Raw genomic sequence first — 14,616 nt, forward strand, 5'->3', positions numbered from 1 at the left:
TCAAGTCTTGGAGACAAAAGCCTTGCTTGCTAAGAACTTTTGTTCTGTAGAAAGACAGGGAGGTACAAGTGAACAACGGAATCAAAAGGCTGGAAATCTGCTGCTGTGAATAAATGTTAGCTGGTCCCTGAGGTGATTTGTCTGCGCACTTCACTTTCTACAGATGTGAGATCCTCTTTTTTTTTTTTTTCACAAGGACCTGAGGTTCTTTGGTAGCACTTTGATATCCTGTTTGAATTCAATATGTGAAATGGAGGAGTCGCTCTGTGACTGGGAGCACAGCCGTCTTTGAAGTCTGATCCAATTTTTGCTGCTTACCATTTGATGTTGCAAGGATGAAATGAAGAAAATGTACAGTTTTTGCCAGTAGCTCTGCTGAGCATATGTAAGATTAAAAAAGCAAAATCCCTTGGATGATGTACTTAGAAATGTTAAGCAGATTAATACCTTCCTATAGCTTTTTTTTTACTTCTAAAGATACAAATTAACTTTGAGCAAAAATCAGCATATATCATATGCCATTATTCACAGTTTTTCTGTGCCAGGGAGGGAAACAGGTAGTAGGAAGGACCAATAAATAAATAAATAAATAAATAAATAAACAAGGCTTGTGACATTGTTGCAAAACACAGCTGCTAAGGAAATTCACAGGGCTTGGCCCACTCAAATGTAGGCTCAACAGAACTGGATTCACTAGACAGAATTCTAAGGTACTATTAACTTCCCTGGCTGAATCCCTCCAAATATGATAGACATGCCGGTTGAGAGTTGTAGTTGAATACATCTGGAGGGACCAGTTTAGGGAAGACTCTCCAATCTAGCACTGAATCTTGCCAGAGACCATCCAGAATATTAAATGTAATACAGTTGTAAAATACTAGGTTCATGTCTTGACAACTACAAAGCTGGATTGAAAAACAACTCTTTTTTTTCCCTTTTCTTTTTTCTTTTCAAGATTTTAGCTGAAACTTCAGCATCCCTGGCCATTCTGAGACATTCAGATCAAGTGAAAGATTTGCAACCTTTCTGCTACACCCGTTTAGCTGCAGATCATCAGCTTTCTTGTCCACAAAGACCACTGGAAAGTCAAGGTAGGAAATGTATAGAAAGGCATAGTTGTTAACATATATATTTTTTCTTATGTAAAAAGAAATCCTTACAATTCCCTAAAAGGATGAAAAACAGATAGACAACCGATTCAGCAGGAGGAAAGTTATCCTGTCAATCTTTTTCTCCTTAATTTTAAATAATACAAATTAATTACAAAAGCAATCTACTCCATCTTTCCCTATTGCGTGCATGGGCATTGTCAGCTGATGACATAGTAGCTATTATCTTATACAACACAGTAAATCTCAAGGATTTATATTTTAGATATACCTTTGGGACTATCTATTCCTCTTCATTCTCACTTCTGCCTACATAACATTTGCAGAATCAGATTCAGATCCTGTAATCCTAATTTAAGATGTACAAGTGAGAAGGGTGTCATTTCTTGTTATTGGTAAATAATGGGAGTCAGAAATCGTTGCTCTAGTGAAGATGGCCCAGAGGCTTAGTAATAAATCCAGATCATTTTTTTGTCCTATCTATGATGACAATATTTTAATACGACTGAAATATCAAACCTGTACCAGGAAGGGAACAATAGGTGAAAGCAATCTATCCAAAACAACATTTATATGCTGACACTTTAACTGTTTTATCCACCCAAGTAAGGCCTTGAGGATTATTACATGTATTTGTATATTTGAAATATATAGTGCAGTGGACCAACTGAGTCTGCAGGACGGAAGGTGCTTCTCTCTCAAAAACTCTCTGATTCTGCTTCCTGTTTTTGGATAGCAGCTTGGTAGTTCTCATTGTTGATGTTTCTAAAATGGCACCTGCCTGGAATCCTAACTCTAGCTTGTAAACTAAATTTAGAGTTGCTCCCACTACTGCCCGTAGCCATCATCGCATACCTACCCTGCGAAGAAATTGATGGGTAAGCATAGATTGAAGCAATGGTGAAATCCAATTTTTTTTTAACTACTGGTTCTGTGGGCATGGCTTGGTAGGTGTGGTGTGGCTTGTGGGCATAGTGTGGCTTGGTGGGCGTGGCAGGGGAAGGATACTGCAAAAACTCTATTCGCAGCCCACTCCAGGGGAAGGATACTGCAAACTCCCCATTCCCTCCCCACTCCTGGGGGAAGTATATTGCAAAATCTCCATTCCCACCCCACTCTGGGTCCATCCAGAGGTGGTATTTGCCGGTTCTCCAAACTACTCAAAATTTCCGCTACCGGTTCTTTGAACTACTCAAAATTTCCACTACCAGTTCTCCAGAACCTGTCAGAACCTGCTGTATTTCACCCCTGGATTCAAGATAGACCAATACGAATACTCCCAGTGGGGATGTGCATCCTTCATGCTGATTGGTCGATCCAACTTCCTGTTCTGGGCTTTGTAGTTTGACTGCTCCCAAGCCAGAATGTTAAAATTTGTAGGCATGTGAATCCAACAGCTATGCAACTGTCTTTGAATGATAGATGCATGTGTTCCTTCAGGTGCAGTACCAGAGATGTCTGCTTGACCCTTAAGAGACATAGGACCCTCACAACCTGTACTCCCTTACTGACAGTTTTAAAAAGCAAAAAAGCAAGGCCATTTTAACAGTCAAATTTCTTGGCTGCTTAGAAAATTCAAGTTAACATTATAGATTAAAATAACTGTCTAAATAAAAAAAAAACGTTTCCTATACAGTGTGATAAAGGGGTAAGGTTATATGCTAAATTCATAATTTTTACAAATAACTAAAAATGTTGAGCTTTAGCATTATAGAAGCATAAAACAATTAGCATTATTTCCTGGCTCAACATTATACTTAATACTACAGAATTAGTACACTTTTGAACTAGATATTCATTGTGCTTCATTTACCTGGATTCTTTCAGCATCTTGGAAATTCCCCAACTTTAATCTGAGAATTATTTTAGGTTTTTCTGGCCTCATTTCACAGCTGGAGCTCTGCCCATAATTTTTTTTAGTAATTTTTTTTTTATTCAGAAACTTAGAATACAAACTCCAAAAAAAGAAAGAAAACAAAATTAGACAAAATACAGGTAGAAATTCTCTGGGAAGCTTTTGGAAAAAAATGCTCTTTAGCTTAAAAGTTTTATTTGAAAACTTTAATTTAAAAAAATTGATGGGTCAGCAATGGTTTTGACAATCCCAGGGTGACAGTCAAAGGCAGAACATAACAGATGGACTTGATTTGCAGCCTGATGGACTGGAATCTGGTCTGGCACTGCCAAATTTAAAGAAAAAAAGAGCCTGGTCTGAGAATTGCAGGCTTGGTGGAGAAAGTTGAAAGGGGCACGGACATAAGAAACTCAGAGATGATGAAATTGATGAGTAATGGACTGGACTTTCTTGGATCGACTTTGGAAAATGGATTCATTATATTTAGCCAGACAACCATTGACAAGAGATGCCATGTTTTCATTTATAGAGAAGCTTTTTGAACAATGGGTGCTGCAGAGATATTCAAAACAGAGGTTTATGATTCTGGGAAGTGAGATGAATTGTTCTCAGTTCTCAATTAAAATTTTAAGGAAAAGTTTTATCATCAAGAATCAAACAAGAATATTTGATCCTGGATGGGCCAGAGATAATGACTGCAGTGATTTGTGTTATACACACACACACACACACACACACACACAGAGAGAGAGAGAGAGAGAGAGAGAGAGAGAGAGAGAGAGAGAGAGAGAGAGAGAATACAGATGTATATAACAGATCAAATTGGTTGCAAATAAATGTAGAAAAGGGATGTCAAACTCGATTTCATCAAGGGCCGCATCAGGGTTGTGTTTGACCTCAGAGGGCCAGGAAGTGGGGGGGCTGTAGCCGGGGTGGGGCAAGGCATGGCTAGGGGCATGGCCAAGGTGGGTATAACACGGGATTGCACCTCCGCACACATGGTTTTATACACTTATAAAAATAGAGAGGCGTACATGTCTGTGATTTTGTTTTTTTTAATACATTCTTGATCTGCTTGATCACCCTATGAGAGAGAGACCAGATCAAGAAACTGACTCCCTAGGAAAACTAGAACTATAAATTATTGACATAGACTACAGTAGCAGAATCCTGCAAGCCTGCAAGGTAAAATATTTTACTTTTCCTCTCTTTTATAATGTTCTGAGTCAAGGACGGCCTCCTGAAGCACACAAAACGGGGCACGTACCGCCCTCCCATATTTTGGGCCTGGAGAGTCTCCTGCAGCACTCCGGCAGTCAAAATGGGGGTATATGCTGGGCCCCCCACGCCCCATTTTCAGTAGCAGAGGCATCGTGGGCTGGTCCTTTGCTATTTCCAAGCTGGCCCTGTGGGCCAGATCTAAGCACCTGGTGGGCCAGATCCGGCCCGCGGGCCTTGAGTTTGACACCCCTGATGTAGAAGTATATAAATTCTGAGAGTTCTGCTCCTGTTTTTTTGCTCTTTGTAGCAAAGAGAAAGGTTTGGATTCTGCCTGTGATCAAGGGCTGTATATCAGGCAAAAAAATATGAATGAGGAATGTTTGTAGTCTGAGGAGATGCTTATTCCCTCTGAGGTCTGCTAGCCAGTAGTGGAATTATATTTACAATATTTACAAACATTTATAATGTTTAGATTTAGCCCTTTTAAAAAATAGATCCTAGGACAATTCATATTATTACATTATAGTAATTTGAAAACAATTTGAAGTAATTTGAAAACAATTAAACAATCAACCAACAGTATGGCAACAGATGAAGCCCCAAATGTCTATAAATGTATTCTTTCCTGTGCCTATTATAAAAATATTGATAGTGTTCTAATTATTCAGTTAATTAATATTAGTGCGCAGGAAAAAAAAAAGGGCAATCTGGAATACTATTCAGATTCAAGGTATGGGCTGCACAATCTTCTGCAGTTAAGGCAAGTCTATGAAGCTTTCTCTCATTTTAGGAGGCATATGGTCACAGCCTGTCACATATTGAGTAGTTTCCACTGCAAAATCTGAATCTCCTCTAAAAACAAGAGGAAATGCATTTCCTTATTATGATTTTCAAGATGTGTGCATTACACTGGAACCTTTTATAAGGATTCCATATTAAAAAAAATAAATCTCCCAAATGAAACCATTACCTCCATCCTCTTTGGGTAGTTCAACAAAGCAAAACAAAAATTCAAGATTGCTTCTCTCTGGGGGGAAAAATGGTGGATTCGAGCTTCCTCTAGATGGGGTAATCTAGGCAATTGCATGTAAATTCAAACTCACTTTTAACAAATATTGTGTCAAAAGAGCCCCAGTTATCATTTGATTTTGAAGAAGAACAAGTGGCACCATTGATTGGATGCACAAAAGAAAGTAGGTGGAAAGAGCAAGCATGTAACTACAGAATTTCCTAGTAATGCATTTAAGGCACTTAAAGAGGCAATGATTATCAATCACTCTTCAATGAGTAAGCATTAAAGAAATAAACCTGTTGAAGACTAATAGTCTCTTCCAGCACTTTCAGAAAGCATGGAAATTCAAATTCTTTCACACACCAGTAAACCTGAATTGCTCTCTATGTCTGATGGGATGGTTTAAGCATATGGCACTTGAGCCAAAATAAAATGGCAAATAGCCCCTTATTCTAAGAAAGAAATATAGCATAAAATAAAATAAGGAAAAGATCAACCTTTCAAGAGACTCTGCAGCCTAATCCTATGCAGTTTTTTAGTAAAAAATAATAATAAAATAAGGAAAAGACCAGCCTTTCAAGAAACTCTTCAGCCCAACCCTATGCAGGATTGCCTATAAATAACTTTATGGCAGGGGTGAAATCTAAAATTTTTTGCTACCAGTTCTGTGGGCGTGGCTTAATTAGTGGGTGGGCTTGTTGGTCAGGTGACTGGGTGGGCGTGGCCAAGTCAATGTCACTTCTTTGCTCTTTTTTAACTTACAAAACAAAACACAACACAACTGACTCACCCACAATTAAAAGCAGCTGTGCTAGACTCAAAATGGCCCCGCAACAAGCAGGAACCTCACACAGCCACAAAAAGCCCCAAAAAACAACTTTCACACTTTACACACACAAAATTCCACATACAGTGTGAGATTTTGTGTGTTTGTGTAGTTAGAGTGAAACACTACAGAAACACACTAAATCTCAGAAAGCTGCACAAATATTATTTTATTTTTATTTATTTTTATTTTTATATAAAAGCAGCTAAATTCAAAGCTTCCTAAACTTTAAATGGCTAGGTCTTAAAAAAGAACAACTTAAAAAAACCCCAATTAACTATTTTTTTCAAAGCTCCCAAAGGGGGAAAAAACTTACCCAATAGAACAGGGGTCTCCAACCTTGGCAACTTTAAGACTTGTGGACTTCAACTCCCAGAATTCCTCAGCCAGCTTTGCTGGGAGTTGAAGTCCACAAGTCTTAAAGTTGCAGATAGAGCTGCTCACTGATGAGCTTGATTGCAGACAGGAAGATTCAGTTACTTGCTGATGCAATGGATTGCAGGTATTACAGCAAGCGCGTTGCGACCAGCAGCTAAGGTAAGCAAGCTGGAGGCTGGGGGGGCGGGGGGAGAGAAAAAAAGAAACTTTTTTCTTTTAAATGGGTCTGACAATCCCAGCTGAGTTGCCTGATTAGCAGGCAACTCAGCTGGGATCGTCAGAGCTTGGCTCGTCAGAGCCATTTAAAAGGAAAAAAAGGCTCTGATGATTGCGCGGCTCAGCTGGGCATGGGGGGCAGGGGCAGGGATTTTTGCTACTGGTTCTCTGAACTGCCCGCCGCCATTGCTACCTACTCGCCCGAGCCAGTCCGAACCGGGAGCATTTCACCACTGCTTTATGGTACTTAGTGTAATATGCACATGGGCAACGTGGTAAATGATATCTTGAGAAATATCTTTTTTTCATAGGGTACCATTCTCAGATTGGATGTTAATAAAACTAAACTGACTAGAGGGTAAATGGAACAACCTTTTTTTTTCAGGTATTATTTATTTGTTCCAAATGTAGGATCAAAGTAGCTTTATGTGTGATCATTCCTCAATTTAAAACCTTTTTTTCCAGCAAGCCGGGCTGGCCTAATTTTTTAAGTGTTTTTAATTGTTTTGTTTATCGTTTTTAATTAATGGGGCCAAATTTATATATATCTTTTAATTGTATTTTAATATTTGTACTTGATGTTTTTACTTGGCTGTTCACCGCCCTGAGTCCTCAGGGAGAAGGACGGTATACAAATTCAAAATAAAATAAAAATAAAAATAAAATTTGGTTCCTTCTAGATCAAGGGTGTCAAACCTGTGGCGTCACATTGTCATCAAGTGAAGTATCACAACTTTTTTCCCCTTCGCTAAACCGAGGGTGGGCGTGGCCAGTGCGTGACCCATCCAGCCCACGGGCCGCAAGTTTGACACCCCTGTTCTAGATGTCTTCTACCATCCCCAGAATTGACCATCTTTGGCTTTGCTGGTTGACAATTCTGATTGTTGTAGATCCAACGCACCCTAAAGGGTACCGGGTTGGAGAAAGTGGTATCAGTATGTTCCCTGGTTCTCTATGGAAGTAAAGGCCATCTTTAAGTAAGGGTTGTCTCAGCAAGTAAGAGTATCACTTAACTGACCTTGACAGATTTTGAAAACTGAGCAGGATTGGATTTATTTAGTACTTAGATGGGAAACCTTTAAAGGACTTGTAAACTATACTGACATAAAGCCTGAGAAGCAACCACCCATCCCAAACAAAGAAACAAAAAGAACCATATTTTTCCATATTCTTTTTGATATTCTTCCATATTCCATATTCTTCCATATTCCATATTCTTTTTGACAAAATAACATAGGTATATAACTTGTCAATAGGAGTTCAACTCAAAGGGTCTTTACCTCTTTAAATAAGGATTATCAACTAAATCAGAATAGATTGCTTCCTTTTAAAAACATCAGTGGTTGGTATACATGAAAGCAAAGATTTTGTTTTTGGTGTAAAACTCAAGAACTCAGACCTTTCCTTTCCCTTTTTTCAGTTGCAATATTAAAATTGTTTTGCTTTCTTTTTGAATAAGCAAGTGAGACCTTATTAGAGAATCATTGGGATGGAAGGGACTTGTAGGTCTTTTAATCCAGCCCCCTTAGCCCCAGGCAGGAATCCCCACACAATTTCAGATGAATGGTTGTCCAATCTTTTCTTGAAAACCTCCAGCAATGGAGTACCCAGCACTCAGGAGGCAAGTATTCTATTGCTTTCACTGTCAGGAAATTTCTTGTTATTGCCAAATTGGATCTCCCTTTGATCAGCTTCCATCCATCGCTTCTTGTCTTACATTCAGATGCTGTAAAGATCAATACCCTCTTCCTTGGGACAACACTTCAAGTATTGGAAGACTATCATGTCTCCCCCTCAGTCTTCTCTTTGTTAAGTTAAGCTTACCTAGTTCCTTAAGCTGTTCTTCACAGAATTTAGCCTCCAGATCAGGGGTGAAATCTAAAAATTTTCGCTACTGGTTCTGTGGGTGGGGCTTAATTAGTGGGTGGGACTTGTTGGTCAGGTGACTGGGTGGGTGTGGTTTGTTGGTCAGGTGGGCATGGCCAAGTCAACGTCACTTTGTTGCCCTTTTTTAACTTACAAAACACAACACAACACAACTGGCTCACCCACAATGTAAAAGCAACTGTGCTAGACCCAAAATGTCCCCTGCAACAAGCAGGAACCTCACACAGCTACAAAAAGTCCAAAAAACCAACTTTCACACTTTACACACACAAAATTCCACATACAGCTTTGTGAGATTTTGTGTGTTTGTGTAGTTAGAGTGAAACACTACAGAAACACACACAAAATCTCAGAAAGCTGCACAAATTTTATTTTATTTTAATTTAATTTTTATATAAAAGCAGCTAAATTTAACACTTCCTAAACTTTAAATGGCTAGGTCTAAAAAAAGAACAACTAAAAAAAACCCCAATTAACTATTTTTTTTAAAGCTCCCAAAGGGGGGAAAAAAAGAGACAAGGCAGGCAGGCAGATAGAGCTGCTCACCGATGAGCTTGATTGCAGGCAGGGAGATTCAGTTGCTTGCTGATGCAATGGATTGCAGGGATTACAGCAAGCGAAGCAAGGCAGGCGTTGCGACCAGCAGCTAAGGTAAGCAAGCTGGAGGCTGGGGGGGGGAAGGGATTTTTGCTACCGGTTCTCCGAACTGCCCGCCGCCATCGCTACTTACTCGCCCGAGCCGGTCCGAACCGGGAGCATTTCACCCCTGCTCCAGATCCATTATCAATTTTGTTGCTCCTCTCTACATTCTTTCTAGAGCCTCAGCATCCTTTATATATTGTGACCAGAACTGGATGCAATATCTAAATGTAGCCTCACCAGTGGAGTATAGAGTGGGCACTCTCACTTCTCTTGATCTTGATATCCCTCTGTTGATGCAGCCCAGAACTGCATTGATTTTTGGGGGGCACTGCAGTATATTGCTGACTCATACTTAAGCGATGACCCCCTCAGGAGATCTAGATTCCTCTCACTGGCACTACTGTTGAATCAGGTATTACCTATCTTGCACATGTGCATCTGGTTGTTGTTGTTGTTCTGCCTGAGTGCCAAACCTTACTTTTCTCACCCACAAACTGCATCTTGTTGTGTAGGACCGAATGCTCAGGTCTATCAAGATCCTTCTGAATCTTGAATCTTTCAGATAGGGTTAACCCAAAGCCCCAAATGCTTTGATTGGTTTCACAAAAGTATATGTTCAAAAACTAATATCTGTGATGCTTGTACAGATACATGCAGTTGCGTTGCAGTTGTATTGGAATTCTGCAGACTATATCAGTATGGCAACGCCATGAAGCTTCATTAATTATTAGGTAGGAAACCTATATTGTTCTTTGCACCTCCTCCCATGGATTTTTCCATTGTATGGCAGCATGGCTCATATTGCAGCTGAGAAGCTCTTGCTCTTGTTTTGTATTGGGTCTCTTCATACGGTGAAATGGAAACTTTCTCAAGCCCCCCCCAACTCTGAAAAGCCCTTTAGCAATTTCCTTTTATTCACCAACCTACAGCCTCATATCTAACTCTGGGAGGCTTCTTTTTATCATCATTATTCCAATTCCTTGGTGTCTGGATGCTTCCCCTTCCTGCGTTCACCTATTAGTATAATGTTAATTAAAAGCGATTAGCAGATAACCTGTGGTGAACATGCAAACCATAAACTCTGACATTTGCAGTCGGAGACAATCAGCGTCATGCCAAAAGATCAATCCATATCCATGAGTGAGATATGGCTTTTGATCGTGAACAGAGTCAGATTATGTTAGCCCTCCTGGGTAAACCAGACAGGAAACACAAGTAGATGAGCTAAATCTACTTTATTATAAGACTACATTAGCAGAATCCTGCAAATCTGAAAGAGCAAACTTCCCTTTCTCCACTTTTAACTCTTTGCTCCATTAAGACCTGTCCTTCCTTTTTTTTTTTTTTTTTAATTTGATTTATATGCCGCCCTTCTCCGAAGACTCAGGGCGGCTTACAGTGCGTTAAGCAATAGCCTTCATACTTTTTGTATATTTATACAAAGTCAGCTTATTGCCCCCACAAACTGGGTCCTCATTTAACCTACCTTAGAAAGGATGGAAGGCTGAGTCAACCTTGAGCCTTGGAGAGATTCGAACCAGCAGTAAATTGCAGGCAGCTGTGTTAATAACAGGGTGCTTTAAACCACTGTAGTACCAAGGCTCTTCCTTGATTTTTTTACCTGACCATTTAAGCAACTGCGAACTCCTGCCCCTCTTCTATGGTTGCTTCCCAAGCAGTCTCTCTTCTCCCCTTTCTTCAAGGTCATCCATGCATTCCATTAAAGATTATCCTGGCCTTTTTTCTGCGAGATAAGAACATAAAAACAAAGAAGAAAAAAAGTTGTTGAATCCTGGCTGGAAAAAGTGGGATTTACCATCTCCCAAATATCCTCCAATAAGTAATTGGAATCTTCAGGAGTTGGGAGAATTTTATTTTTCCAGATGTAATTGCTTCAAAACTTTACTTGCCTATTTGAAAATAATCTCAGCTCCAACTTTGGGTCAGTGCAACTAGCTGAAGACCTACTCAATTACAGATCAATTTATTCTGGGTTTTAGTCATCCAGACTTAACTTTCTCCATTCCCCTAGCCTCAAATAAAACATAGAATAGAATAGAATAGAATTTTTATTGGCCAAGTGTGATTGGACACACAACAAATTTGTCTTGGTGCATATGCTCTCAGTGTACATAAAAGAAAAGATACGTTTATCAAGAATCATAAGGTACAACACTTAATGATAGTCATAGGTTACAAATAAGCACTCAGGAAACAATATCAATATAAATTGTAAGGATACCAGCAACAAGGTTACAGTCATACAGTCATAAGTGGGAGGAGATGGGTGATGGGAACGATGAGAAGATGAGAAGATTAATAGTAGTGCAGACTTAGTAAATAGTTTGACAGTGTTGAGGGAATTATTTGTTTAGCAGAGTGATGGCATTCGGAGAAAAACTGTTCTTGTGTCTAGTTGTTCTGGTGTGCAGTGCTCTATAGCGTCATTTTGAGGGTAGGAGTTGAAACATGCTGCAACATTTTGAATCCTACTCAGGGTATTCTTTAGGTAGCATAAACTCAATGGGTAAAATGTGATGTTGTTTTAACTTTTGATTGGAAGTCGTTTGGAAGATCGGGGGCTATATAAATGTTTTAAATAAGTAAATAAAAGGTTGTTAATTATACAAAATGGCTCTCTTACTCTCTGTTAGCTCTTGGTAGAAACAAAAGAGGTAGAAATATTCTATGCTGCTTAGGAGACTTCTCTCTACTCTTTTCATTCTGTTACAATTCCAATATACCTAGTAAATCATAAGCATCTGCTCTAATTTATATATAATGGTATTTACCGGTAATTGTCCTAAACAAAATGTTTTAAAAACTGTCAAAAAACCCTACTATTTAATCTTATTATCAAGTATACCAAATGTTATCAAGGTTCATATGTTAATTCAATATCTTCAGTAATATTGCAGCCCCTTAAAACAATTGAATACAATCTTTATCTAAATTCTGCTTTGCTGGAAAGATCTTTTAAATTCTTGTTAAAATCTTCCAACATATCACCTAGACTCAGTGGCACTGACAGAAGTCCAATTTGAATTTACTAAAGTGGCATTTCACCTCTCGAACTAAGATTTGGATCCGCAGATCCATTTCCAACTAATGGTCCAAAGGACTGGGATGAACCCATGGCCTCTGTTAGTGTCTGGACATCAAATTTCCAAAAAAACATCCCATGACTCCCCAAACAAATCCTCAATTTTCCTGGAAGACAGTATAGCCTTTAAACTTATTGCCTATCATTCTCCATCCATAGGTGTTAACAAAAATTTCAAAATCTCATTAAACCTTACTATTTTATAGATTGTACTTAGTCAAATATGGCTTAGACTTCCTGTTGAGTTATGCCCTTCCAGTTATCCCCCCTTACTTTGACCTGAGATCAGGTGTCTTGAGACTGTTAGATGCCTAGCTTTCATCAATGGAGGGCGTTTATTCAGAGAAAATCCATGCACCCCACTAAAGTGAGACACATTTTAGAGAGAAGTTTTAGAAAGACTTTTACCTAGTTAGAAGGATCTTGCAGCAATAAGAAAAACACTGAGTCTAATAACCATAAAGTTTTGTCCATACGCTTTGTCCACTCCGTCTTCTTGCTATTACCGTAGAACTGGCTGAACACCAGTCTGAGAGAACAGGAAGCTCTTATCCCGATAAGAAGCATTTGGCTTGCACTTTGCTCTTTTCAGAGTTTTATAGTTCCTGCTGCTGTGCAAACTTTCACCCTGCACAATGCTAATTAATGAACAGCCACTTGTTGGTTTATTTATTTACTCAGCTTCTGCATTCCTCGGGTATCTGCTTTTTCTCTCCATTTGTCCTTCCGATGCATGCACTAGCTTCTAGATAAGGGTTATTGTCTTTGTATGATGGTTCAGGCTTTTGACTCCTTATTTCACATTGCTGGCTGCTTTTAATACAGAGCCATCTGAGTTTTTCTTTCATTACCTTACTTAGAGATTTTCAGGATTCTTCAGATCCATCAGGTTGAACAATTCATAGCTTTGCCAGTCAGAGACAATATGCAGCTTTACAGCATCTCCCATCTGACTGGATTAGAGTTCCCATTCTAATATTAAAACACTGTGCTTACTTTTCTTGTTAACAATTGACGTTTTTGGCTTACATGGGTGGACTACTAAAGTTATAATTAATGGCTAATGACATATTGTGTCAAATCTTTGTGTAAAAAATCTGTTTGGTTCTAGGCTAATTATTCACCCATGTTGTTCGGCTGTAGTATTATTATCCTTTTTATCTCCTCTACTCCTCCCTCTTATTAGTATCATTATTATGATTATTATTACTCTGTTGCTTTGCATGTAGAGAACTTCTGCATCGGAGACAAATTCCTTGTGTGTCTAATCACACCTGGCCAAATAAAGTATTCTACTCTAGTCTAGTCTAGTCTAGTCTAGTCTAGTCTAGTCTAGTCTAGTCTAGTCTAGTCTAGTCTAGTTTCACTGCAAATTCTCTATTTAACATACAACTACATATTTGTCTGCGCTTCTTTATAGGACAGCAAAGCAGTTATCACTTCAAGGCAAACCCTTTATCAAACATAAGAATCAAAAGGCAATCTGAGAAGTTTAGAGCAAGAGTGTCTTCCCCTTCCTTCCTTTTGGGGAGCTATAATCAAGGCCTGAGATGGTTGGAACTTGGACAAAGCTAAAATATTATTATGTTAATCTCATCTCATCTCATCTGTACCATACGGTGCCATGCCATGCCATGCCATACCAAAGCCACTTCAATGTAGTGGTTAAGATGCCAAGCTAGAAACTGGGAGACTGGGAGTCCGACCTTAGGCACAAAGCCAGCTGGGTGAGCTTGGGCCGGTGACCCTCAACCCTAGGAAGGAGGCAAGGGCAACTCGAACGCTTTCCAATAAAAACTGCTGAGACTAGTCCAGGTAATCAGCAGGAATCAAGATTGACTCAAAGACATGCACACACACACACACGCACACACACACACACACGCATATACATTGATGGCTAAGATTTTTATCATGCTGAGGTTTATGAATGCTCAGTTTTTTTCCTAACCATCCTTTGTGTACGACAGCTTTTGTGGTGTTATTTAGCCACTGGTATGCATACTCCAAAACTGCTCTGTATGTCTCTAATGGCAGACTCCCAATTAATTCCTCTCCCTCCCTCCCATCTTGCTTAAGCTTGTATATTGCTGCTGGAATTATTAAAATTACCATATAGTTTTCTCAGTGATCTTTGTCTGTCAAGTCACCTTAGATCTGAGTTTCCTTTAATCATGATCCTTTATGATTAGACATAAGAGACTTACATTTTTGCATTTGTTGCTCAATTTTTCATTTGTAAAACATTTTCTCTTCAAGTCCCCTAAAAGCCAGGAAACATAACTACTTGGTTTCGATTTTTCTACAATTTATATATTTATACATTTGGAAGATGCAGCAAATTCAAGGTAAGGTCAAGCCATTGGC

The 14,616-nt window shown here is 39.1% G+C and overlaps 1 protein-coding gene across 1 annotated transcript in view; it reads left to right on the forward strand.

The window, feature by feature from the left end:
• MYO3B (myosin IIIB) overlaps window positions 1–14,616 on the forward strand; it is a 252,059-nt gene that overhangs the window by 185,283 nt on the left and 52,160 nt on the right. Inside the window, exon 30 of the mRNA XM_087882018.1 lies at window positions 956–1,091. Within this exon, the coding sequence (XP_087738144.1) occupies window positions 956–1,091 (136 nt within the window). The remainder of the gene's footprint in view (window positions 1–955; window positions 1,092–14,616) is intronic.

The sequence above is a fragment of the Pantherophis guttatus genome, chromosome 1, assembly GCF_059756535.1.
Source record: "Pantherophis guttatus breed Tessera chromosome 1, ASM5975653v1, whole genome shotgun sequence".
NCBI lineage: Eukaryota > Metazoa > Chordata > Lepidosauria > Squamata > Colubridae > Pantherophis > Pantherophis guttatus.